Source organism: Drosophila arizonae, chromosome 3 (genome assembly GCF_054131065.1).
Source record: "Drosophila arizonae isolate 15081-1271.41 chromosome 3, UAZ_ARI_1.0, whole genome shotgun sequence".
Classification (NCBI taxonomy): Eukaryota; Metazoa; Arthropoda; class Insecta; order Diptera; family Drosophilidae; genus Drosophila; species Drosophila arizonae.
This window is the reverse complement of record NC_142923.1, coordinates 937990-965247: the sequence shown is the minus strand read 5'-3', so window position 1 is coordinate 965247 and position 27258 is coordinate 937990. Positions and strand designations below refer to the sequence as shown.

Here is a 27258-nt window from a genome sequence, read left to right as displayed (position 1 = left end):
ATCCCAACTCTGAAGTGATTACGACCAAAAGTTTGTAATTTTCTTTATTATAATTTCATTATTAAAAGAAGATTTCCCAAGCAAAAAGAAATCGAGCTGAGTACAAATGCAATTTCAACAGAAAGAAAGGAAAGGAAGGAAAGTCTTTGCTAGGCTGAGTTTGTAGGCTAAGTTTTCGCGGATCTCTTCGTCGATGGCGTTCGTCGTTCGTCATCATCTTTGGCATTGTTGTGATCGATTGGTTTGTCCTTGTCATCCGCGCCCTTGGCCTCGTCGACGGCTGCCTTGGTCTGGGGAGTCATGCACTGATTGCAGTCCTCCATGCCGGGCGTATACTCTTCGATCTGGATGGTTGTCTCGAAGAAGTTGTAGCGCTTGTGAATCAATGTGGTGGCCTTCTCGAGAATGACTTGGGGATCGGCGTCCTTGCTGATGGCCAAGTGGGCGGAGAGGGCAATCTTGTTGATGCTCAGCGCCCAGATGCGTAGGTTGTGGACATGCTCCACCCCTTCGATGCTGAGGAATGTGCGCTGCACCTCGCCGTAGTCCATGTAGTCGGGTGTCGCCTCCATGAGCACCATCAGCACGTCCTTCAAAATGCGAAAGGTTACGAGCAGGACGATCACCGAAAAGATGAACGTGCAAATGGAGTCAACAAACGCCCAGGTGGGCTTAAAGAATATAATCAATGCGGCCAGGAAGACGCCGAAGCTTTGAATCATATCGCCGATGACATGAATGTAGGCGGCTCTCACGTTGATGTTCTCCTTGTCGGCCCGGGTGCATTGGGCCGAAACGGAAAGTGGCAGCAGCTGCTGCTGCTCCTTGAGAACGGGACTAACAATATTCGCCCTGGAACCGGTCGGAACGGCGGACGTCTCGGACGGCTTCAGGCGCAGCCTCGGCTCTCTGTGCGAATGGGCTTGCGCCGTGCCGTGGGAGTGGCCATGCGAGTGCCCATGGCCCAGCTGGATGGCCATGATGATGTTGAAGGCGATCGCCAGTGCGGAGGTGATTAGCATGATCTTGGCGTCCACATCATGCTTGTTCGTGACCAGCCGCTCTATGGCCATGTAGACCAGCACGCCCGTGATGACCCAGATGAAGTAGACCGAGAGCATGGCGCCGATCACCTCCGCGCGGTACCAGCCAAAGTTCATGCGCTGTGTGGAGGGGCGGGCGCTCAGGTACAGGGCGAACAGGGATATGAGAAAGCCGGCTAGGTCCGTTAGCAGATGTGCTGCGTCCGTGGCTATGGCCAGGCTGCGAGAGAGTATGCCGCCAATGATCTCACAGATCATGAAGGTGAGACAGAGCGCGCTGGCTATGATCAGCTTGCGCCTGGCGATCTTGTCGACGCCCTCGTCGTGCCTTTCGTAATGGCAATGATCCCGGTAGGTCGTCGTTATGTGCGAGTGCCGGCCGATTATGGTCAGAGTGCGCATCGACTCGGAATGCCTCATATGACCGGACTGGGCCGTCTCATCCCTATCCTTTTCCGCTTCGTTCTCCTTATTCTTATCGTTGTCTTTGTCCCTGCCCTGCGATTTGTGGTCTTTGTCTTTTAGCAGCTGTGGCGGGATTATAATCACTTCATTGGGCAAAGGATGCATTGCGACTTGTTGTACATGGTCCTGCTGTGGAGGACTCTTGGGATCTGCCGGGAAAAAGTAGCGCAATATGTTGCTAGCCAAGGAATTGCTGGTAGATGGAATGTCCCCTTCGACAGCCGAACCGTCTTCAACAGGCGAAGCTCTTGGCTGTTCGGTGAAGTTGGAACTACCGGGATGAGAGGCTCCGCTGTAGGTCATAGCTGGCACCAGATGGCGTAGGCTGGAACTCGACTGATTCTGGGCACTAGAGGCCTTGTTGGCTGAGCTGACCAAGGCGCTATCAGTTGGCACAGCAGTAAGTATATTAATGTTGGGTTCACAAGGCATTGGTGTAGACCTCTCCAGTGGAATGACCGGATCGTGAGCAGTCTCTGCAGTCCCTTGATTTGTTGTTGGCCTCTCTCTGCCAAACCTGGACAGATTTGGCGGCTGCTCCACGCTGACTGGCTCTGACGTAGTAGGCAAAGCAGTTTCTTGACTTACTGGGCTGCTGTCGATTGGCGTTGGTCTAGACCGGCCGTAGATCGGAAAATTATATATCAAATTAATAATCGGCTCCTCCAGTTGCCTAGTCGCTGAAGTGATGGCCTTTACAGTTCGTGTTAAAGTGTTAGATGGCTCGATCTCGGTATCCATAGCCGTTGACTGTTGCTCATTGACTTCGATTAGTTGATTAGTTGCGGCTAAACTTGAGGCTGCTGTGTCTAGATCGGGCTCCCTAGACATGATTGTATTGATGCGTTGGTCTGCTCTTGCACCCGCAGTTTGGTCTGGAATTATATTTTGGATTCCTTGTTCAGCTGCCATTGGATATTTAAGCCCTTCAACTCGATCAGCTCTCATTAAAAATTTCGTCTCTTCATCTCGGGATGAAGCTCTTTCAGCTGGCGAATCTTCTGAGTTGATTGAACTGCTGGACAGTCGCTCAGCAGTTTCTTCAGACTGATTTAAGAAATTGGGCATTGTAGAGCCATTTTCAAACAGAGGCTCTTGATAAGTGACTACGTAGGAGCCATCTGTTTGAATTAGTTCTTCGGTTTCACCTTCTTCTTCCAGGTCATAGAAATCTTCTTCGGCCTGTACTATTGAGCTGCTGCTTGGTACTGGAGTAGATCCTATATCTATCACTACGTTGCTCGGCATTGGAGATGATCCTGCATCTATTACTCCAAGGCTTGGTACTGGAGTGAATCCAGCGTCTATTAGCCCAGTGCTTGGTATTGGAGTAGACCCTTCATATATTAGTCCAGTGCTCGGTATTGGGGTAGCCTCTTCATCTATCACTCCAATGCTCGGTACTGGACTAGTACCGGTATCTATTATTCCAGTACTCGGTACCGGAGTAGTCCCGGTATCTATTATTCCAGTACTCGGTACAGGCGAGGTTCCGGTATCTATTATTCCAGTACTCGGTACCGGTGTAGTCCCGGTATCTAATATTCCAGTGCTCGGTACTGGAGCAAACTGTGTGCCAATTACACCCGGGGTGGACTGAACTTCTGTGGCCTCCATTGCCTCATCCACAAACTGATTGGGGGCAGTGATGTTGATAGACTCGGCAAGCTTTTCATTGGGCTTTGGTCGATTTCTTTTGAACGATGTTAGATTTGCAAAAAAGCCGCTGGTTGCCTTCTGTGTGGGGTGCTTCTCCTGACTCTGCGCTTCTGCAGTCGGTTTCTCGACAGCCGAGGATTCTGCTCTACCTCGACCAAATAATGGCAAATTGCTGAAGAACTTTGTCTTCTTGCCCTCGGGCAACGCTTTTGTTGTTGATGGCTCTTCATCGCTGGGCTCTACGTTGAGGCTTCGTCGAAATGGGCCCGTCAGTATATTGATGGCCCCAGTTGAGTGTTTGCTTGGCTCCAATACATTCTCTGGCCGGGCGGCGACCTGTGCCTCTTTGGCTGGAGTTGCTATGGCAGCAATGGCTGCTTCGGCTTGCTCCCTGATTTGGAAGTATGACTTGGGCCTGGAGGCAGCTTCAATGCGCTCCAATTTGGATTCTTCGTCCGATGTTGTGGGCTCCAGTCGCTCGGGCTTAACCGTAAACTGCAAATAGTTTGGCATTGTCGTCTGCTTGCCAGCCTCGGGTTTCTTTAATGGGTCCGATCTGGGCTGTTGCTCTGCGGGCAGAGGTTGAGCCAAACTGCCTGACGGCATGGCTGTTTGCTTCAGTCTCTCGCCCGAGGGTTCTGCTTTCTTTGGCTTGTGTTCTGGAGTGCTCTTCTTGCCGACGGCGGTATTTTCCGCTTGAATTCCCACATCTGTCACAGTCTTGAGCCATTTCCTTTGTGTTTCTGGCGACGCAGTCTTCTTGAGTTTCTCAATTAGATTGCCAATGTGGCGGGGCTCCGACGGTTGCCTGCTTGGCGTTTGCTTCTGTTTGGGGTCAATATCGGGCACCTGAACCATCTCTCTTAAGGCTGCCTGCATGGCTTCCTCGTCCTCCTCCTCCTCCACCTCCTGCAGCTCCTCGCCAACGTCATTAGCTTCGTTATCGCTATCGTTGACATGGGATGCGCCTTTACGCTCGCTCAGAGCTCGTTCCTGGTCGCTCATGTTGTAGTAATGTTTTATTGTTGCTTTAGTTTGTTTTACACACTTACAAAGCCCAGACTCTGATTAAAAAATCAGTTACGTTTATATTTAGTAAATGAGACGCTTGAAAGCTCCCCCAGCTCCCCCAGTTCCCCCAGCTGCCATAACAACGAGCATCCGCATCTCCACGCAACCTTTTAACCCATTTGTTGTGCTCGTGTTACTCGCAGGCTTTTGCCATTGTTCTCTTGTCTTTTATGCGTCCGACGGGAGTTCCATTGTCGTTTGGCTAATGTTGACAGCATCATTGTAAACAATACTGGAATGTATTTGTACGTGGCTAATGCTAGTATACTCTGCACGCCATGTGAGTACTGCTGTCAAATGGAGCAAGAAATGTTGGGGCAAATCTGTCGAGTCATCAAAGTTCATATATACACGAAGTTGAGTATTAACCAGTTGAAATATTGCTGATATTTGGCAACTGCTAATCATTTGTTAACAGTGTTTGGTTAACCCATGATTAGCTGTTATTTACACTTGCTCTTTGTTTAACCATTCAAGATGATTTTCACTTACATTTACATTAAATAAGGGGTAGTACATACGACTGTTATCAATTATGTTAACTAACACTGCTTGAGACTGCGTATGCCTAGTTAACATGACCATAAAATGTAAATAACAGCTTGAACTTGCATTTCAAATGTTATGTTAGCTATACTGTTGCACTTTGAGTAGCTCTGTAAACTAGCTGTTAAAGGTTAAACTTAAATTCCAAATGTTAAGGCATCTCTGTATATGCATATATCGTTATTAAAGAAGTCTCTCTGTTAGATATTAGGCTTGCTCTAGCTCAAGTATAAAATTCATTAGCATGCAAGTTCACATTGCTTTAGTTAATATTTAACAGCGTGGCTTTAACAGTAAAGCCACATCAGACTAACACTTTTAGAGCCTCTCGAACTAAATAATTAATCGTGGGCAAAGTTTTCATTAACTCCTGCACAGTTACAAACGGCATAGCGTAAGCTGCAATGCCGTCGACAGAGGCGAGTGCCTAAAAGCCGCATTTAAAAAGCCATAAAACGGAGTCGTATGTTGCCTCAGCCGCAGGTGCTGCGAGTGGTGAGTGCGGCTTTACAACATGTGGGTCAATTGTAAATGGGACCAAAATGAGACCCTTTGTCACATTAGCAGCCTTTGCCTGGCTTTGTCCTGCCATCCATTCGTAATGCTCTTTGTGTGTAGCTCGACTTTTAATGGGTTAAGTAGCCAGCAGAGTGTAACGCACTCTCTCCCTCTCCCTCTGCCCCTCTGCCCACCTCTCTCTCTCTCTCCTGCTCACATGTTTTATAGCTACTCACCTCCAAATACATAATGGCACAGCCAATGAGCGTGATCATCAGGAAGATGGGGCTGGCCACCTTGAAGACTTTGACCCGCCGATGCTTGAAGAGATAGCAGAGCAGCACAAGGGTTCCACAGGCGCAGCCAATCGAAATGGTCAGCAGAGATATTCTGTGGAATAAAAGTTGAAGTACCATATTGATATATGTGTGTAGAGTCAAATAGACTTGGATATAGGAAATAGATCAAAGATGTCATATAAATAAAATAGGATATTAGCTTTCCTGTCACGTCTTCTCATCTCATATCCCAAATCTCAACTCACCTGAAAGGCCAGTGATAGTTGGCCAGGCAAGGCTCGGGTCCGGTGCAGGTGTCACAGCCGGGGGCGCAGGGCAAACACTTGAATACGTCCGTATAGTAATTGCTTATATTGTCCTGATGCTCCTGCCAGGCAATCTCCATGATGGTGCCATTGAAGCCATCCGGATGCCGCAGCGAATAGTAGCCCCGCTTGCAGAGGCACTGATACGAGCCGCGCGACCAGCTGCTGCTGCTGCCGCTAATCATGCCCGGCAACAGCTTGGCCCCGCTTATTGTCGTTGACTCCGAGCTGGGCTGGCGATAGTCGCACTGCAATAGGGTTGTTAATTAAGGCATAGTCTGTGTGTGTGTGAGTGTGTGGGTGCGGGGGGAGCAGAGCTGCTTACCACCATGGAGGCGCGATGGCATTTGTGCGAGCTGTGAAACGCTTGCAAGTCTCGGATGGACTCCACGTCGTAGCTGGCAGCAACTGTTGCTGCTGTGGCGCGGCGCACTGTCGACTGCCGCAGCAAGTGGGGCGGAGTGCTGCTGCTGCTACTGCTGAAGCGATACGGCGGTGCATCGCACTGGTTGACACGCAGCGAGCTCACATCAATGTCCACGCTGATGAAGCCGCGCAGGCCGTGCCGCCCACTCGGTGGTATTGCAATGCTGTAGGAGACGAGCCAGCGGCTCAGTGAGCAGGAGAAGTACGGATAGGTCCACCAGCCCTTGTAGTAGTTGTTCGGCGGACTGGGCGCAAACTTTGGTGACCGCAATGTGGGCGTGCTGCTCTCATCATCAAACCTGGTAAGAGAAGGGGGAGATAAGTGATTGACTTGCGGAATACCCTGTATTTCGTTTGAGTAAATAAATATAGTTAAAGGAGCTCTATTAAGAATATGAAGTACGCCCATTCCTATGCTTAGTACCTTATTATATAGTTCTTTAAATATTATGCGAGGAAAATAAGAACTATAGATTTTTATCGAGAGACTGGAGTAAGGAATTAATCAGACTCATATGAGAGTGAAATGCACAGTTGTCTATTTATTCTCTGCTATTTCTAGATAGCTATGGAGATTAAAAATATCGGGATAGGATAGGATCTGATAGGCATGAGGTATATGTAGATGTAATATACCCCTTCAGTTCAGTCTGCGTGTATAATTAGGAAAAGTCATCGATTTGCTCTCATTGTGCCCTCTCCACTTACCAGGGGTAACTGTGTGCGGGCTTTTTACCAATTTGCAGGCCCTCCTCCTCGTAGCGCTGCGTCTCGGTTAGTTTGTCGTGGCCGCCCTTTACCCACCAGACGTACGATTGGACTGCGCCGTTGGTTAGGTTCAAAGCTAAAATGCGTGCTCCGTTTATGTATTCATCAGTGAGCAGGCCCTTGGCCAGCGCATCCGAGAGTCCTGAAACAAAAAAGGGAGATACTTACATACATATATTTTTGTATGGAAATTTGTACATATGTACATAGGTTGCAAGCGCCGGGGGAATGTAGGTCAGCGCACAAGCGAAATGTGGAAATTAATTTAAAATCTGCTGCGGAAATGAGGAAATTAAATGCGAAAACAGCGAAACGAAAACAGTCGAATAAACAGACAAAAAGCAGACAAATTCATTAATATTTCATTTACGGCACTTAATTGCTTATTGCAGCACAGAAACCTTTGCATTTTAATTGCTATCGCATTGTTTTAATTCTTATTTTGATTTCAAATTTCATTTGAGTAATTTTCTGCATACTCAACCAGGCTCAATTCGCTTGCGTTGCATTTCGTTGTTGTAACGGCTCCTGCAAATACACAAAGCGGAATTCGGTTTCGCTGCGTTTGCGTTTTTCGCTGATATTTTGTAATGCACACAGCTGATAAACATGTGTATGTATGTATGTGCTCGGTCCGCTATCGCTTCAATGGTGTTTTTCGCCGAGCCGTAACATGAATGACACTGAATAGTTCAGTTTGCGTGAATCGCCAACGGCGAATTGAACATGCCTTGCGACGACGACGAATCTTGGAGGTGTCATTCTTTTGAGTGTTGCTTTTTGCTTGGTAACGGATCGCGAATAGTGTGAAAGGAAAGAGTGAGAAGTGAGGAAACGTGGTATTGAACAGATAAAAATCAGAGATGTATTCTCATTAATACTCGTATGCATATATACAAATGTAACTACTTGTGCATTCTACATTTAGTTTGTAATTACGTTCGCTACTAAGCGTATCTCAATTCGCTTTTGCTTTAATTCCATTCTTCGCAGGCCGCGACTGGAATGATTACGACGTTTGCTTAGCAGCGAATTGAGCCGGCAGCGAAGCAATGGTTGTCATTCCATTCATTCAAGTAAAGCGAAATGTGTAAAAGGGAAACTACAAGGCTCCACTGCGCAAGGAAGGAAATAAAACAACGTCACGAACAGATGAACAGCCATCATACACAGGCAGGCAGGTTCATTAATAATTCACTTAACGCGCCTTATTGCTGTTCACTGCAGCACATAAATATTTGCATTTGATTGCATTTACATCTTTTCCTTTTTGCCTGCGATTGAGCTGTTCACTTTTCGCAAACTCATTCTACAATGATTCCTCATGGCGTCGGCTGTTAATTCGCTTTCACATGCGTACTTCGCCGTGCATGGACCGAAATGACACCTCCTACTGCTGCTGAATGGCGAATTGAGCTGGCCTCGCTACAAAATGAATAATTGCAGGTGTCATTCCGCTCAATATTCTTTGTTGCATTTTATTGAATTGCAAATGCTGCGAGCACAAATTGTAAATTTTTGAAGATTCATTGACACTTTTGTAATTAAGGTAAGTGGGAATACAGTATTTCCTTTAATGTTTAATCAGCATATGTGTGAAAGTTGCCCACGACCATGAATATAAATTGAGCTTATTAAGCCTCATTATATTTGTATTCACTTTTTCATACTTTGTAATAAATAATTGCCATTTCGAATAAGCTGGAATTGATAATGCCAAGAAATTGTTGTGAATAAGCAGAAGCATCGTTATAGCACAATTATGAGCGCAACCCAATGCCAGTGTGACCGTTTGCAGTTCGTGAAAATATATGTAGCTGCGCTGCTTAATTGTGCAAATTAAAAATTTGCCGTTACATTTCATTCCAGGCCAGCTGTCATTGCGATGTTGACCTTGAAATAGTTTTATTATATGGAAAAAGGCCCCATTAAGAGGCAAAAGAAATTGCAAGTATGTTTTTTTTTAGCCTTGGTAGGGAAAAAATGGTCGTCCACAATGATTAATATGCGCGAGGCGCACATAGACCCAGGCCCCAACCTACAACAACTGTTCCGGAAAGGCAGCCAGAGCGAGAGAGAGGGAAGGTGAATGCTGTCAAAAGTTAATATTTTTGCTCCCACACTTGCCTGGGCAACCGCATTTCTGTTTGACTTGTTCCAAGGAACAAAGGCAACAAAAGCATGAAATGTTTACAAAGTAAACTTATTTAAATTCGATTAGCGCAACTTCCGTGCTACTTTTTCTGTGTGACCGTTTCTAAAATATACTTTAACCTAGAGAGGTATTCAAACTATATTAAGGAATATGAGCGTGTTCTAGATATAATAATTGATTTATTTAAACATACTCATACAAGATGTGATTTATGCACTAGGTACTATACATGATATACTAGCTATTCCATATATGAAGGTATATGCAAGATTTATTTGAATACTAGATAAACTATTATGGATATACCATATATACTAGATACTAGATAAACTATTATGGATATACCATATATACTAGATACCCCAAATTTACCTTTAAGATTAATTTTCAGTCAACGAAATGATCGTAGGAGCTTCTATTATACACGGCCCTGATCTCAGTTCCACTTTAGCCTACTGAAGGGTCTTTAGTTTGCGACGAAATAAGACCACGGATTATACATATTTGCTTTTTCTTTTCTCTTATATTAAAGAGATATATACATACATATATATATGTATATATTTTGATTAGTATGTATAGTGTCTTCGCAGTGGCACTTTCGAGTTGTTTTTGTTCACGCAAATGAAACGCAGGCGGCAGGCAACGTGTTGCCAGTAAATGTGGCAAGTTTTTGTGACGGGTGTTAAAATGAAATGCACACGACATAGAGAGAGGGCGGAAAAGAGAGAGAGAGAGAGAGAGATATAAGGAAAGGGCTGCCTTATGTTGTCACAAAGTGTGGCAAGTTCAAGTACGGACAGGTTGGAAGTTCTGGCAGCTCAACCTTATGGCAAACAGCATTAGCCGACGGCTGTCAAGCAGCTTAGATGCTCACCTAACACATACGCAAATACACACACGTACACGGGGCGTATGTGTGTGTGTGTGTGTGTGTTATAGCCATGTTTGTCATTCATCATCTGCGTGCGATTTCTTGCACTCGGCTCGCATCATCAATCTTTGAGAGCGACCCAACTTCACAATTTATGACCATTGAGCAGGGTAAGTGTGTGTGTGTTGCAAGTGTTTTGTGTGTAGGTGTCAGAAATAAACATGCGCAACTTGCAACAATTGTAAGCAATTTGTTTTTTCGCCTGCCTGCCAAAAGTTTTCTTCGTCTCTATGTAAAATTGCCAATTATTCAACTCGTTTGCTGCTGTCTCTTTCTCTCCCTAACTTTCTGTGCCAGCAGGTGTGTGTGACAATGTGTGTGTGTATCGTTTTTATGGCTGCTGCTCTCTGGCTGAGTAATTAAATTTTAGCAGCGCTTCGCCTCGGCTTCAGTCCAATAAACCATTTAGCATCGAGACTCGCGTTCAACTCGAGTTGTTCCGTTGATTACGAGACAAGGTTGAATTGCTCAACTTGTAGTTGATTGGAAAACTATGCTTTATAATTGTTTAATTACATTCCTCAAACTCTTTGCGGCTTCATGTGTGCCAATAAGTGAGATGTTAAACTGAGCCACTTGATTGCGGCAACAGGTGCTTAGGCAATTAGGACTCGTGCTTGAGCCCGACTTAACTAGCTACATATAACAATTACTTTGAAGTGTGCCAGAGCTTAAGAGCTCAGTTTGCTTCACAATTCATTAAGGGCTCAATTGCAAATTGGGAAAGAGAAATTTGATTGACAATAATCTGTTGATTATGTCGTGTAAGACAGAGAGAGAGAGAGAGAGAGAGACGGATGTTTGTTTGCTAATTATGTCATTAGGCAATTAGTGCGCCTTTAGTTGTTTTCATATGATTCTTAAGACGGAATTCGGCTTTAAGACTTTCATAAGGTATCTTCTCTTACTCTTTAATTAGTGTGGGACTTTAAAGGTGACTTTAAGGGTCAGCCTAACATTGTACCTAAGGCTCTTTTGAAACTCACTTTAAGCTCAGCATGTTTATTTTTCAAGTTTTCTTAGTTTAAGCTTAAAATATAATAAGTTGAACGTAATACTACCATATAAATCCTTACAGATCAAAGGTACTATTTTTACATAGCTGTAAAATAGTTTGAGAAGCTGTCATGGTTTGATATGGACTTTAAAAATGATTTCAATTAAACTAAATATTATTTCCTATTATATTAAATGAATTCATTAAATTATTTTTATGCGGGCGTATACTTGATATAACTGCAATGCATTTCATTGAACATTTTTGTGAGACCAGCAGCGATGCGGAAAACATTTAATCCTTTCATAAAGCGTTCTCTATTAAAGCTTTTATTTTTTTTATTCTATTTACTTGAGCGAATACTTGATAAAATTGAAATAAATGGCAAATAAATACTTTGATATATTGAATTTATTTTTCCATTTATTTATAATTTAATTACACATATAAATCTTTCTACTACCGGGAAAAAATGTGTTGCTCAAAAAAGGAAATTTTTCTGTTGAAAAAGCTGTGCATATATTTATATAGGGGATCACATGGAACTATTTGAGTGGTCACATAAAAAATTGATGCCTGTTTGCCTTGTGAAAAACCGAATGTAACCAGGCGTATGAGCGATATTTACATACACAGAGTGAGGGAAGTAGATTGGCATTGTGCAATAGTCGACTTGCCGTATGTCCGTCTGTCTGTTTGTCCACCCCGTCCCAACATTCTTACTTGTCTTTAAAATGATGCAATTTCAAATCTGAGCTGATGCTGTCTGTCCCTTCATCTGCGTTGTCTATCGTGTAAAAGAGCTGCAAAATCTGGTGCCAAATCAGAGCCCGAATAAACGGCGACTGGGACAGAACACAACTTGAAATTAAAAAAAAAAAACGAGAAGGCGAAGGAGACGGAAATACTATGTCGAGGGAGCTGGCGGCCAGCTGCATGCATGTGTTTGACAAAGGACAGGAGCGAAGCAGAGAGCAGAGACAAAGGCAAAGGCAAAGGCAAGGGCAACCAAATGCTGGCAGGACGTTTGATGCGCCACAAGTGCGTCGTTGTTAACCCCAAGGCAGACGACGCCAGCAACGATGCCAGCGTCCGGATCCCCAGTCAAGCAGCCTTGACGACAGACAACCAGAGCTGATATACACACGCCTGTATACATGTGTATGTGCATGTATATGTACATACATACGCGTATGCGTTGTCAAGGACAACAGACGCACAATGAACTCATCGCACACTGACTCTGATATTAACACAGGAGCAGCAGCAGCAGCAGCAGCAGCAACAGCAGCAGCAACAGCAGCAGCAGCAACAGCAGCAACAGCAGCAACAACTGCTTGTTGAGTGAGTGTTGGCGGCACACCAGTTGCCTTTTGTGTCCTGGACAAGCGCTTGATTTGTGCCACGCCCCCGCTGCTCATCGTGGCCCAGCCTCCTAACCGAGCCACTCCATTTCAGCACTGAAAAGGTGCGACGTGTCAGCAAAAATCGCATAAAGCGAAAGCAAATTTGCTGTCGTTTGTCCCATTGTTGTTGTTGTTGTTGTTGTACTTAGGCCAGCAGGAGAGCAACAGGATGAGTTTTTAAGTATGTGCTATACACACACACACACACGCATGCAAATGGTGTATAGAATTTTTGGCAGTTGCCGCCACTCAAACAGCAGCAGCAGCAGCTACAGCAGCTCCCCTTGGAAATTTTTGATGTCTCGCATAAATTATTCGAGGGAAAAAGCTTCTTGTAAATCGAATAAATTTAAGAGAATTTTTTGCAGCTGTGTTGAGAGACGGTGGCGGTGGCAGAGGCTGGGGCAAGCTGTGTCTGCCACTCGAAAGGATATCAATTGCCTGGCTGGTCTTAAATGCTTTGATTGAGAAGCGCACAGAGAGGCGATGCCTTGAAATTTATAAAAGTTTGTTTGCCTTAGTAAATATTTGAACTTTTTTTGAAGTATTTGCAATCTAATATTAAGAGTATGAAGAAGAAGAAGAAGAAGAAGAAGAAGAAGAAGTCTTTGACAAATTTATAAAAGATTTATACAAGTTTTACTTTCAGATCGTAGTTGATTATTCTTGAGCTATGGATTGATGTTAGAGTTTGGATAACTCAAGTTATGCGGATGGATTACTGTTAGTTTCTTAAGCTAATAGATATTTGATATATATATTTTGTTTGACTACTATGGTCCAATAATATTCTTCCGTTAAAGTTAGCAGTTGAATATAGAATTTGAGCGACATTTGCTTATGGTTTGCCACCTCGAATTAGCCTAGTTGCTGTTATTAGTCATTTAATTGACCAAATCGATGCCTCACTTAAGTCAAAGTCCGGAATAAGTTTTTGGTTAATTGCGTAAACCGAAAACAAATCAATAATTGACGTGACAAAGGAAGTAATTCAAATCGAGAGAGAGAGAGAGAGAGAGAAGTAGAGAAATTTCTACACATGTATGTCTGAATAGATATCTATATATATGTACGCATGCATGTTTGAGGTAACTGTGGATTATATCGCATCCCATTGTGTATACATAATTGAGTACTCACCGCCATGCCGTATGATGCCCACTTCCTGCAGAATCGATGCCGCCAAATCCGCCTTTTGTCTGCTGCTCTCGAAGCGCTCCGAGTTGAGGGGCACTTGGAGCGGTCGGTAGAGCTGCGAGATGCAGAGCGTGCCCAGATTCTCTGTGGCGATGTCGTGTATTGTCACCAGCGACTGCTCAATGGCCGACTGCGAAGAGGAAGCAGAGTTGGAGGGGGGCAGCTCAATAAATCTCTATTCATTAGGTATATTTATAAATGAGCCCAATTCCCACTCCCACTCCCACTCCCACTCCCATTTCCACGCCCACTTTCACGGCTCAGCCCGACCCAAAAGGCAGACAACTTTAGCTTGTTTGCTTGGTCAACGCATTAAAAATACATTTTTTGGCTAAATACATTCACGGCCCAAACAGACAAGACAGCTAACCGGCGTCGGCTGCCCTTGGCTTTTATCGTTAGAGTGGAAAATTGAGTTATTTGCCTCACTTTGTTCTAATCTGCGAGCGCGCGAAACTTGCCAACAGAACCGGCTGACTTTGGTCCACCCGAAATTGATAGAGTGACCCAAAATATACAATGGGTGTATGTATTAATGTGTGTGTGTGTGTGTGACCTGACAGTTTATTGCTTTGTTTTGTTTAACTTTTGTTTTGTTGTCCTCAGCCTGATGACGATCTCCTTGAAGTGCTTCAACAAAGAACATTTTAATTGAACTGCGAACTGCGAACTGGGACCCAAAACTTTTCCTAATTTTATTTCATAGGGACAATCAAGTTTATTTTTTACTAATTTCATTTACTATTGAACAACTAATTTCTATTGAGAATCGAAATTCCCATTTTAGAGTATTACATTTAAGTGAATAATAAATTTAACTTGATGCAATTGATAATGCAGTCACTCCCCAACGATCATGTAATACCCATTCACTCAGCTCTAGCAATTTAATTCTTTGTTTTTTGGCCAAGGAGTCTGTAAGTAGTTAGCTAAAGCTCCAAGACATGGGAAGCTATAGTTCTTTCCTCTTTGCGAAACATTATACACCTATATATAAATCTGCTAAGCCAATAAGCCTGACTTTTCGATTCGAAAGTTCTACGATCAAGAATTCCTGTTTGTATTTTGCTGATTCCTGCTGAGCTTTGGCCAAGTTCCGAGTGTATGACTAAATGTCTATCGAATTCACAAAATACGAATTCAATGAATTTTTCTCCTTGACTCGAATTGGGTCAAGCTGCCGGCTGCCTCCTCTTAGCAGCCTGGGCTTCATATCTTAATCTCCTCAAAGCCTGAGTCAAGGCAAAAATTGCTGAATCAAAGGTAAATTCATACTAAAGCTTGTTGTTTTATATAATTTTGAATGCTAATTCAATCTGAATTATTCAGAAAATCTTTTATGAAATTCGAACAATTATAACTTCTCAAATTTGTTGCTTTTAAGAACTGCATCAGCATCTGACTAGCTTCAGTAGCTTGAGATACCAATTAATCAGATTAACTGCTCTGCTTCTTCCACTTGAGTGGGCTCAGGTGCAGCTATTTGCACCTGCATTTAGTGTTGCCTTACAGCGGATTGCTGTTGCCTGTTGCTGTTGCTATTGCTGTTGCTGTTGCTGTTGCTGTTGCTTTCGTCTGCTCAAGTGTTGTGGCTGAAGGCTGTCTCATTATAACAATTGCACTCAGCGCTAATTGCAGCTAATGATGAATTAAACTTGAGCAGCAGAGCCACCCAACCACCCAACCATCCAAACCACTCAGCCACCTAGAACTCAAGTCTAAGCTACTTACACGCGTGACTATGTTGCCATCGCCAATTCGCAGAATGTTTTTAAATGGATCGCCCTGAGCAGCAGTCGAGCCCGGCCAGGCGAAGCTTGTGGATGTTGCTGCTGAGGCTGTTGCTGCTGCGGCTGCTGCTGTGGCTGTTGTTGTAGCTGTAGATGTTGTTGTCGCTGTTGCTGTTGCTGTGCCTGTTGGCTGTGTTGCAGTTGTTGTTGCTGTTGCTGTTGTTGCCTTTGCATGCTCAACTGCCAGCAGCAGCAGCAGCAACAACAGCAACAGTTGCTTTGTCACGCCAGCAACTAGTTGCTGTCGCTGATGTTGCTGTTGCTGTTGCTGTTGCAGTTGCAGTTGCTGACAACTGTCGTCGAGTGCTGCGGCGAGCATTTGCCTCTTTCCTGCATTGAGCATGCATCTCATTGTTGTTTCTCATTTGCCACTGTGCAGCTGCAATAGAAGGAGAAGGAGACAGAGAGAGAGAGAGAGAGAGAGTGTTAGTGAGTGAGTGAGACGGATATATGCAATGCTCTTTAAATAAGTAATTGCCAAGCTTTCGCAAAAAGGAGAGAAAACTTAGCCCTAATTGCTGGAACCGAAATGTCCTTGCGATGAAAACATGCCAGCTGCCTGAATATTTAATTAGTTAAATGAAATCTCTTTGCTTTCTCCCTCCTTTTTCCTCCTTTCCTTTCGGTTTGCGGCTTGTCATTGCCTCAGCTAAGGCTAGACTCTGCTCCGATTTCAGTGCAGTTCAGCACAACCTGCGCAGCGTTTAGCAACACTTTGAGCCTAATTGCGATATTCTAATGGCTAACGGCCATTTAAGTGTTGGTAAATGGGCAATTATTTAGCTAAGATAAAGATAAGTGGTGCTCGAGGTGAAGAGGGTAAGCTTGGCGTAAAGCTAAGGGAAAGTAATTGAAATGCAAAGTGAGTGTTAGTCAGTTGTATGAATACTTTTTGTATTTTAGTGTTGATAAATAAGCAAATATTTATTTATGATACAGATGAATATGTTGGTTGGGAATAATTTTCTAGGGTTATCAGAAAAGACTTGAAATATTTTCTGAATTTTAGCTTAAGCCTTGTTGAATAAAAATGTATTTCTTGATATTTTATATCGTGATAGAGCTCACAGAATATATGTAAATGCAATCAGCTTAAGCTGCTGAGCTCAAAGTACGATTAAATAGATCTCCACCCGTATATTAGTCAAATTTGTATTTACATATATTCGAGCCAGAGAGGAAGAGAAGAAAATGCTTGCTCAACGTGTCAGCACGAGGCCGAAATGATTAAGCAAATACATAAATAAATTGTTAAAATATTTATTTTATGCCCCAACGAAAAGGCAGAGCTCCGAGTGTCTCGCTGGGCCTCCGCGTGTTGGTGTGTCGGTGTGTCAGTGTGTGTGTTGACGTACGTGTGTGTTGCCAGGTGGAAGCCACGTCAACAAAGGCAACAAGCGGAAGCACTTGCATACGACTTGCTCTCTAGACCAAAAACCAAACCGAAACCCAACCCAAACCAAAACCAAAACAAACCAAACGCTTATGAGTTTTTCATGAAAGCGAACGAAATGTAAATATCAAATAAAAAGCAGAAGAAATAAAGGAGAGATAAACAAACCTAATGACTGACTAGGCTATACCCTGTGCGAATACATGATGAGACATTTATTTATGAATATTCGATAATTAATATATTATAAAGTTTTTAATTAATACATTTCCATTGTGGACTTGATCCATCTATTATAATATTTTCCCCCCCTGTTTAGAATTGTCGTAAGCTTAAACTTTTCTTTCTTCTTCAAAGATAATAAGAAGAGTCTCAAGTTGACCTGGTTGAAAATAAAATGAAAGCGCAGCTCACTGTCCTCATAGCTCATAAGGCCCCACTTGTGTGAAAATGTTTACAGGGTATATTTAAACATATACAAAAAGCATCAGCATGTGTCGAGGATATGTACTTGTGTTACATATCTTTTGCATTAGCAGCAGTCGAGAGCTGTAAAATGATGACTAAACTGGGACGTAATGCAGCTGGATTCTCCAGTTGGTGCAAAAAAAGGATTGAGTGGGCGTGGCAGGTAGAGTTTGGGGCAAGGGAACCTTCCATTTTTAAATGAAAGCAACGTTTTACAACGTTTTCACTTTTAGTTGGCAACAAATCGTTGTGCGTCGCCTGTCGTAAAACTTGGGCCATTCGATCCATGGGCTTGCCACCATTTTGTTTTATTTGCGACGCATTTTACAAAATGTGTGTGTGTATTTGTGTGTGTGTGTAGTGTGCTACTTATAATATTTAATGTTCATCGCTTATTGATTGCATTTCCCGTTAAATGTTCTCTAACGAAAAGCCATTTGATGAACAAAAAACTGTCGCTGGGGAAATTACTTAAAAAGATTAACTCAATGGAGAGAGGGAATAGAGAGGGAGAGAGAGAGAGAGAGAGAGGAGGAGGTCATTATGATGTCAACTATTTAGATCCGTGTTGTAGATAGAGTGGAGAGAGCGGAGCTGGATGAGTTCATGATGTAGTAATTGCGAGAGATATGGGGAATGAAATGTAAATGGGCTTACACAGAATTTGTGAGGTCGTAAAGCTGGCAAGTAAACAGAATTCAAATTTGTGTATTAAAATAGCTGATATACATATTAGATACTTTCTATCATAGACGATTTATTCGAGAAGTTTGAGTCGTTATTCCGGGAATTTTTCAAGCATTGCATAACATTTACCTAGCTTAAGTTTTCGTATCGAACAAAAACTTATAAAGTTGCTGCCAGCTGTGATGCAACTTGCCAACTTTTGCCTGACATTGTTTCCGTCTTTGGTTTGTTATTTCACTTTAATGAAACTTTAAAGTTTCTTATATATTAAAAGGGATATTAAAAGTTGCTCAATTAGAATGTTTTTTAATTGATTTGCAGAACTAGAAGATGTGAAAAGATCAAGGCTGGGAGAGAAAGTGAGAGACAGAGAGAGAGAGAAAGATAGAAAGAGAGTGTGAATGAGAGAGAGAGAGAGTCAGAAAGAGAACTTACTCTAGAGGATTATAGGCAGACAGAGAAGATAAAGATATCTAGTATGAGGATTTACTTACAGGCTGAGAGATTATTTTTGGTAGTACGGTAGTACGGAAGACTCGATGCAATACGTAGCACCTAGCTGTATATATATTTAATCTTCTATCTCCTCGTCAACTCAAACATTCATCTAAAATTTCAAAAAATTTGCAAATTTTGGCTCAAACTAAAACTCAAAATGAGATTCAAATATCTAAAAGAAACTTTTTTTTAGCTTCATAATGAAGTTTGACATGCGGATGCTCTGAAATAATATATCACTAAAAAAACAAAGGCAACTGTTGACAATGGCCGGGGCGTGGCCCCGTATAGCCGCACAATGATATGAAATACGATTTCCCTGCCAGAAGGAAGCTAATTAAATGCAGCACGAAACCAACAGAAACAAAAGTAAAACCAATCTAAACAAAAGTGCGAGCGAGACAGCATGAATAAGCGCAGCTAGTTGAAGTTTGTATACAACAGCAAATGGGAGAGAGAGTGTGTGTGTGTGCATACTTTCGTATGCCACTGTGGCTCAACTCAACGCCGACACAAAATGCGCGTGTGTGGCTTTTGCCTTTTTTATTCCAACAAAAGTGGGCGTGGCCCGTGTGTGGGCGTGCATATTAAATGGCAATGCGCGCATTAATTTGCATTGCCCAAAAAGGGGGCGTGGCAGTCGTTGCGTTTTTTGCTTTGCTGGCAAAGCCACAAAAGTCAATTGAAAGCGCGAACAAATTTGCAGCAGAGCTTATGCTGCTCGTTAGTGGGGAGCTGAAGGGGTATATAGGTTTTCTAGATATGGTTAATAAATATAAATTTATGTCGTGTTACAACATCTCTCATATACTCTATAGTTAGCATCATATTCTCAGTTGTTGAAAGTTTCCCTCTTAAAGTATTTGATGAGCATGAAGTAGTCGTTCAGTCGCTCTCTCTCTCTCTCTCTCTCTCTCTCCCCCGGCTCTCGCTTTTTCTGCTTACTTACTCTATTTGTTATTGCTCCTAGCATCGTTCGGTTAAGTTTCTTTTTACTACCCAATAATAGTAGTTCTTGTTTTTTTAGTTTTTTGTTGTCTCTATTTGGCAGCTGAATCCGCATTTTATGTTCTCTTCTCTGTTCTCAGAGTTCGTTCAGAGAGACATTAAAAGTAACAAGCCATAAAACACGCACAGCTAGCTATGCCCCTTATGACAATGGGGCTGTAGGGTATACAGGGGCTGCCTAGGCTAGGGCTATAAATAAATAAAAAATAATTGATTATATAAATATAAATTAAAATATTCTCTATTCTCGAATTCGCTTACAAATTCGGTAATTAAATTTCTACAACTGCCCACTTTGGAATACCCTTGCCCAACTGGCATACCCCCATCCATGATTTCCGCCACACTCGAGCTGCCATCGAATGCAGCCATCAAATTGAACAAGCCAAGTTAACAGGAGCGCAAACACTCGACGCATTTGCTGCTGCCAGCAGGAGCAGCTCTTCAATTGAGAGCTTTGCTGCTGCTGAGTATAAATTATTGAAATCGTTGAACATCAAATGGATATATTTAAGTACAGTTACCAGCGACTTCTTCTTCTTCTTCCACTCGCTTTATTTAATGGCACTTGTTCCGCTTTTAATTAGACTAATTTATAAGCAAACTGCAATTGACGGCGACATCTTAACCAGTGCACCTCTCCCTCTCTCCCTCTCTTTCTCTCTCTCTGAGTGCTTTCCTTGAGGAGCTGCACTTGACAGAGAAATGTGTTTTTTATGAGCAGCCTAATAAACAAGTCACGTGTGAGTAACTTGCAAGCGTCACGTGTTTGGCCTTTGCCAGGAGCAGCTAATTAAATGCTTGCCTTTTTATAGGGAATACCCCGAATGAGCAGCTTTTAGACTATAAATGGCACGTTTTCAAATCTTAACTGCTGGAACAACTGCTAATTAAATTTTTTTATTTTAAACTTAATTTATTATTTTATTTAAATTTAAGTAAATAATTTTCAATATTTGAAAACATTTTTACATAACTTTGTTTTAAGACTTATTTAGAAATTAACTTCAATTATTTTTATATATTACCTATTGTTTCTTGAATATTAATCTCGTATTAAGTAAACTTTGAGTTAAAATGCAAAAATATCTTGAAGGTTTTAAAAGTTTGTAGGAAAAGAAATTTGCAAATATTTTTTGCTTCTGCTGATATTAATTATTCTCGTTGAAGGAGCTGAGCTGAGCTACTTCGTTCGCAATCTATTTACATTTCTTATTTATATGTCTATATCTATAAATCCTCTTCTTAAATTGTGAAGTGTACGTGCACATTAAAAACACTTGACATCGTAAAGCTAATAACGTCGCAGCTTAAACAAAATCATCCTTGAAATATTGCCTAAGGCTGGTTCTGTTTCTCTTGTGCTCCCTTTTTTCGCTCAGTGTCAGCAGTGCTGCAGCTGGTGCAGTTGCACGTTGTGGAAAGTTTGGCGCTGCAAGCCAAAGGAATAGCTGTAAAAATGTGGCAGCGGAAAATGCATGACCGCCCTCTACTTGCCACTTGCCACGTTCTTAGCGCCACAGGGGCAAGCCCATCAAACGCAGCTGCTACTCGGGGTGTGTGAACGCAACTTTTTCTTTTCCTTCCCATTTCGTATATCCTTTATATAACCTTTGCTGGGTTGACCTGGGGTATCTTGAAACTGAGGCGAGAGATGTCCCATTAAAGAAGATGGAAAACTGAAGATAGACGATGGAGAAGGGAAGAGTACCAAAGGAAGAGCAAAGAGGGAAGATGGAAGGTGGAAGAGAACTGAGGGAAGAGTGAAGGGAGTAGAAGGAAGATTTATGTAGGATGATAGAAGATGTAAGGTGAAGGAATGGAAGATTATATAATTCATACAGCCCCATTTGAGGTAAGTATGCTAGGGTATCTGACTGTAGCTACCCTATGAACATGCTCCCATATCCTTGTCTGTTTTCTTTTTCTTCTTCTTCTTCTTCTTCATCATCACATTTTATGTATAAAGTGAGCGGCATAAAAAATTTGTCAACATGTTTATAATAAAAGTTGTTGCTGCTTGTTGGATGTCGCTCTTGTTGTTGGTTGATGGATGTTGTTGTTGTTGTTGCTGTAAGGACATTTGTTGGTCTCCGTGTCTTTGGCTGTCGGCTTAATTCATAAAGGGTTAAGCAACACTTCTGACAAATCAGCCACATGTAAAAGACAGGTTTATGTGTGTAGCCACGCCCCCTCCCCGCCTCCCCACACCGTATAGAAATGCTTGCTATATAGGTTAAATGACTTCCTTGTATGGAACGCTGGCTGACCTAAACAAACAACAGCTTTGAGTTCACAGCTGCCACGCCCATATTTGACGCCTCCTGCTCGTCGGCTCCCAGCTCAGTGGCTTTATTTGTTGTTGCCACCGGCTGGCATAAACTATCTTTAGATCCATTTGCGGACCCTTTCATAAGCACGTTTTTATCTGCTTTACACATTTCTGCGTTGCCTCTGCTATAAATAAGAGAAAAAACGAGTGAGAATGTTGCAGTCGGGCCTGACTGACTGACTCAATGCTCGCTTCAGGCTATGAAAAGAGATGGACGGAAGGAGGGGCCGATGGGAGGGGGAAGAAGCATACGGAGAGTGTCGATAGTTGCGACAGTCAGATATTGCTCAAAGCCAATATACCCTTCTCATTTCATGAACGAGTGTCATGAATAGATGTGTTTTCTTCATTTTTTCGGTTTATTATATACGATATATACATATATATATATATGTGTTGAACTGCTGATTTTGTCAGTTTTCTTTGTCATTGATTTTCGATCTTAATAATTTGATGTGTGCTTTATGTGCCGGAAACCGAGGCAGAGCTCGAACTCCCCCTTCTCTATTGGCCAGGCAGCAGCAGGAGTAGGAGCAGCAGTAGCAGGAGCAGGAGCAGCAGGAGCAGCAGGAGCAGGAGCAGCAGCAGCAGCAGTAGCAGGAGCAGGAGCAGCAGGAGCAGCAGGAGCAGGAGCAGCAGCAGCAATTGTCATTGCAATGCATTTGATTTGATTTTTATGTCCTGTTCGTTGTCGTTTTTATGGCTTTATAATGTGCGTCTTATCTCGGCTCGAGACATTCGGCCATTCGAGCTGCTGGCAGTGAACCTTTGCCAAGTTATGCCAAGCTGAATATGTCTGGATTTTGCTGCTGCTGCAAGATATGCGACATACGCTGCACGCCCCATGGCAGTTTGCTTTGAAGGTTATTAAATTTTCATTTCATGCTGTGACTTAAGCAGGGGATTAGAAGAGATTTATGTAATACCTCAGATTAAAGTAGAGACATTTCAGACTCACAACGGGCTTAGAGAAGCTTCAAATGCTGATAATCAAAGGAGTTCTCCAGGCAGAGCTATAGCCATGACAGAAGCGTATATAGAAATAATAATAATGTTTTGTTTGAAATAATTAAAGATATTTTTAAAACTCTGTTCTGTTTTCTTTAAATGTGAAATCTTCTAAGCTCTGTCTTTCTTTTCTTTCTGTCTGAAAGAGAGTTAGAAATTATAGATTATTACGATGTAAACTATACATCTTAATTGATATGTAAAATATGCACGAATATCTGTCCAGCTCAAGCTTTCTTGTGATTCTGTTTAAGATTGCTCTAGCACTGCCTCTGATTGCCTATGGATGTGGCTTGATGCTCAATCAACTCTCTGCTAATTTCAGCAAACACACGCACACACTATGCAAAATGCAGCTAAGAATAACGGCAAAGCCAACAAAAACAAGCAGGAGAACAAACATAAAGATAAACCAAGTCAAAACATCAGCATCAGCTGACAACTTCAGTTATTCCGCTTGAGTTGCGATGCCTTTCGGCAGTTGAGCTGGAAAAGTGTGCAGAAAAAGGCGTTGAAACGGTATATATACATACATATAAATTTCCTTTTTATTTTTCACCATTTTCCGGCCGTCAATGCCATTCTGGCCAACACTTAAAGCAAATGAGATGGCGGTTGGGCTGGCCAACAAATAAAAAAAAAAAAAAAACGAAAGAGAAAGAACAGAAGAGGCTGAAAACGAAAGTAACATCTAACCGCAGGCTCTGCCACAAAATCTCATTAAATTAATGCAAGCCTCAAGAGTTTATTTAACTCCCTCCTCCTGCTCCTCCCCCTTCCCTTCATCATCATCTTTGCGTAGCTGCCCCAAAAAACTAATTCGTGGGAAAAACGTCTTTCGCGAAAATTGTGCCAAGATTTGAAATGTTTGATAGGCCAAAAATTCAGGAGGAAATGAATGAAATGTTGCCCTAGCCAGGCCAGGCAGCCAGCCGCAGGCTAAGCAGCATCAGCAGCAGCTTAAGTCTTCTGTCCATATACACAAACATATATATATGTATATGGAGTAGCTGTCACTTGGCTCATGACATGCAAAATAGACGTGTAACAGATCAGAGGATTACGACTTAAGTGCGAACAGAACGAATTGCAGAAGAGAAGCTAATAATTGATGTAAATCAGATTTGTGTGCATGCTATGAAAGCATGTTTTAGTTGGTAAAACGATTCTGTAACGGGTTAATTGAAGTGGAGTGGGAGGAGTAGAAAAGAACATAGAAGAGTAGAGGTAGAGAGATGCAGATATAAAGAGTCAGAGGAGAAAAGCAAAGACACAGATAGCAAGACCAAGAGAGAGACGTAAGGTGAAAGATAGACTCACAGAAGCAAAGAAATGAAGAGCGAGAGAGTAAAAAGACAGACGAACAGAGGAGCATCGAGATAAAGAAGGAGACACAGAGATAAATATAGAGAGGGAGAAAGAGAGAAATGGAAGAAAAAATAAAAATGAATTTGAGAGAGAGGGAGAAAAGATGATTTGAGGAGAAGAAAATCACATAACTGTTATATAGCACTTCTTTAAGATGAAAGCTGAATTATGACAAAAAGTAAGAGGAAGTTTTCATTTCACGTGCGATTTAGATGTTATATGAACTCACTGAGAAAAACTTTTCGTTCAGATTTGTGAGCCAGAGGAAAAACCTGAAGTTAATCATTGGGCATATTGCGGAAATCTTTCTACATCAGTGGCTCATGCTTAGCAGACGTTGCTTAATGCACATCTATTATCAAATAACCCTAATCAATCAACTACCTTTGCCATGCACTACGCCGGACATTCCCAGCATCACGGCTCGCCGAGATTCAGATTCAGATTCATGAGCTGAAATACCTTGACTTATGAAAAGGGTTTTTCATATCTCTCTTTTATTTTGCATTCCTTTACCTTATGCTAAGCACACGGAAATGCTGTGCGAAGCCACAACAAATGCGAGGCTGAAAGGGAGAATTATTCGTGGCACAGTTCTGGGCTGCGTCCGGCACAGATTTGCGTTATTCAGTTTCACCCGTGCTTATTTTTTGTAAACAAACATAAAAAGGATAAGCTAGCTGAACAAGGACGGAAATCGATGGGCATGTGTACAGCATGTCCGTGTGCTGTACCCAGTGAATGTAGCTCGAAGAGGGGTATGCTTGACCTATGGGTATGCGTGAAGGCAGAGAGATGGAAGTATTTGGGATTAAAGATCAAATTATATTGCAAGCAATGTTTATTTAAGACAGTTGATCGCTAACCTACAGCACTACATCGAGTCAATCTCAAGGTCTTCCATATCTAGATTTTATTAAACTATCGAAAATATCATTATGAGCCTTTCTAATGAATTCTTCAAGCTGCTATTATTGATACACCAGTGGATGGTCGATATTCATAACCAAACTCTAAGTCGTTAACTCTTTCCCAGTTAGCCCTCTCCCAGGGTATCGTTTAGCTGTTTATGATAGACTTCCCTTGTTTTTTTATTTTCAGTCAAGTTTTTTTTATCTCGCCTTTTTTGAACCGTCTTTCAAATATATATATATTGTTCCATATTGTTTCAGCATCGTTGCGTTTCGTGTTCGTTTTCCCTTTTAGAGCTATGTCAGAGTTTTTTCCTGCTTTTCTGTTTTGTGGCCGCATTTTCGCGATGCGCTGCTTAGTCATGCCCATAAAACGCGCAGCGTGTTGTGAAATTTTCTAACGGTTAACAATAAATTGGAGCATTAAACATGACATTGTCATCAGCCCCCTCCCCATCTCTATTGTCATTGGCATCGTCACCCAACACCATTTTCATAATCATTCCCATATCATGCTCATCTTGGCTTCATCAGGCAGTCGATTACCGTTGCAAGTTCAGTCAAGTTCGAAATTTTCGCATTCTCTATAATACCCAGCTGTACATGTGTAAATATATTTATGTCTATATATATGCATATGGACTATATATTTATAATTTTGGCTAATGTACATAGCTGAATGAATATTACGTATACGCAACGGGTGCGTCTGAAAAACAAAAGAGAAAGTGGAAGAAATTGAGAGAGGCAGAAGCGAAATAGACTGGGACAACGAGAGAGATGTAGATAAAGATAGATAGAGAGCGAGAGAAAGAGAGAGAGACAGAGACAGAGAAAGACAGAGTAAGAAAATGAGAGATGAATTTCCAAGTCAGATTGCTTATACAGCTAATACATCCATAATCGTAGGCAATTGCTTGAATAAATAATTCGTGGGAATGCTGACATTTTGCTCTTTTAGTGTGCTTTACAATCTTAAGCAAAAATGCTTTGCTGCTTGCTTAAGTTTAACGTAAATTTTAGCTGCAGCATTTATTTAGAGATAATTCCTTGAATAAAATATTTAAGCATTCAAAGTTCGCAAGCTAAAGAATTTCCATTTTTAGCCACGAATTGCCGTGGCAAAGTTAGAGCTGAAGGTGGAGTTGGAGTAGGGGCTGGAGTTGGTCCTATTTCGCTGTAAATAAATATGATTAAATTATGCATAAATTTCGGCAGTTCCAGAAAACTTTTCACCACGCTAAAAACATTTCCTCGAATGTGTAGCAAGCGAAAAGCTAAAGTAATACGCAAAGTGACTCGACTCAGCTCTCGGGTCACTTCCATGATTCATTTGCAGCAATTTATTTAGTGGCCAATATCATTAGCATTAATTTTATTAATCTGCCACACATAAAAACAGACCTAGCGCAGCATGTAGAACCAGCTGAGAAAATAATATTACGCTGCCTGCAAATTGGTCATTAAGTCAAATTCAATGCGTGCCCCCCCAAAAAAAGTATACAGAAGATATAATACACATATACACATACATATATGCATAAGTATATGTATATATTTATTGATTTGGGCCTGTGGCCCCACAAATTGCTGGGGCCATGTCATGTTCGCGTCATGGGAATTTAATATCAATTTGATGCCACTTAAGATTGAAATATATGGAGCATGGTGTAACCAGAGCCCAGGCCCAGAGCCAGAGCCAGAGCTCGAGTGCGTAACAACTTCAAATGGTTAGAATTGATCTATTTCGGAGGCCTCATTCAATGTATTTAATTTACAGAAATTCCTGTCGAATTCTATTTCATTCAAATTGCAATTGAAGATAATATTAAAGGAAAATCAATAAATGGCAGATATGATATTGATAACGGTTAACATGAAGGGGAAATTTAAGAGGAATAATAAAAGAACAATTTGAACAATTAATTATGTATTAGACATATACATATGTATACCGCATTAGACATATACATATATAATATACATACATATGTCTAGATATTTTGTATTTTTTTTTTTAAATTTT

General features: G+C 41.9%; 2 protein-coding genes and 1 long non-coding RNA gene across 6 annotated transcripts in view; 1 reads left to right on the top strand and 2 right to left on the bottom strand.

Moving 5' to 3' along the window:
* The window catches only part of LOC108609438 (putative G protein-coupled receptor CG31760), a 36319-nt gene that overhangs the window by 4580 nt on the left and 4481 nt on the right, over window positions 1-27258 (bottom strand). Inside the window, 6 exon segments of the mRNA XM_089465584.1 lie at window positions 5519-5672; window positions 5827-6134; window positions 6212-6611; window positions 7021-7222; window positions 13713-13899; window positions 15501-15938. Of these exon segments, the coding sequence (XP_089321710.1) occupies window positions 5519-5672; window positions 5827-6134; window positions 6212-6611; window positions 7021-7222; window positions 13713-13899; window positions 15501-15911 (1662 nt within the window). The 5' untranslated portion in view covers window positions 15912-15938.
* Window positions 5-4275, bottom strand: ZnT33D (Zinc transporter 33D). The gene has a single exon (XM_018004195.2). The coding sequence runs from the start codon at window positions 4170-4172 to the stop codon at window positions 168-170; it is 4005 nt and encodes a 1334-aa protein (XP_017859684.1). The 5' UTR covers window positions 4173-4275; the 3' UTR covers window positions 5-167.
* The window catches only part of LOC149269572 (uncharacterized), a 33995-nt gene continuing 14524 nt past the window's right edge, over window positions 7788-27258 (top strand). For 3 of the 4 annotated variants that reach the window (XR_016269463.1, XR_016269465.1, XR_016269464.1), the window contains exons 1-2: window positions 7792-7981; window positions 8074-8629. This is a non-coding gene — a long non-coding RNA (uncharacterized LOC149269572). Of the gene's footprint in view, window positions 7982-8073; window positions 8630-27258 lie in introns of all 4 variants that reach the window. The other variant, XR_016269462.1, reaches the window with a different exon arrangement.

What these genes read in the sequence shown, in the direction of transcription:
- ZnT33D (XM_018004195.2), bottom strand. Translation starts at nt 4,172, where the DNA reads ATGAGCGACCAGGAACGAGCTCTGAGCGAGCGTAAAGGCGCATCCCAT.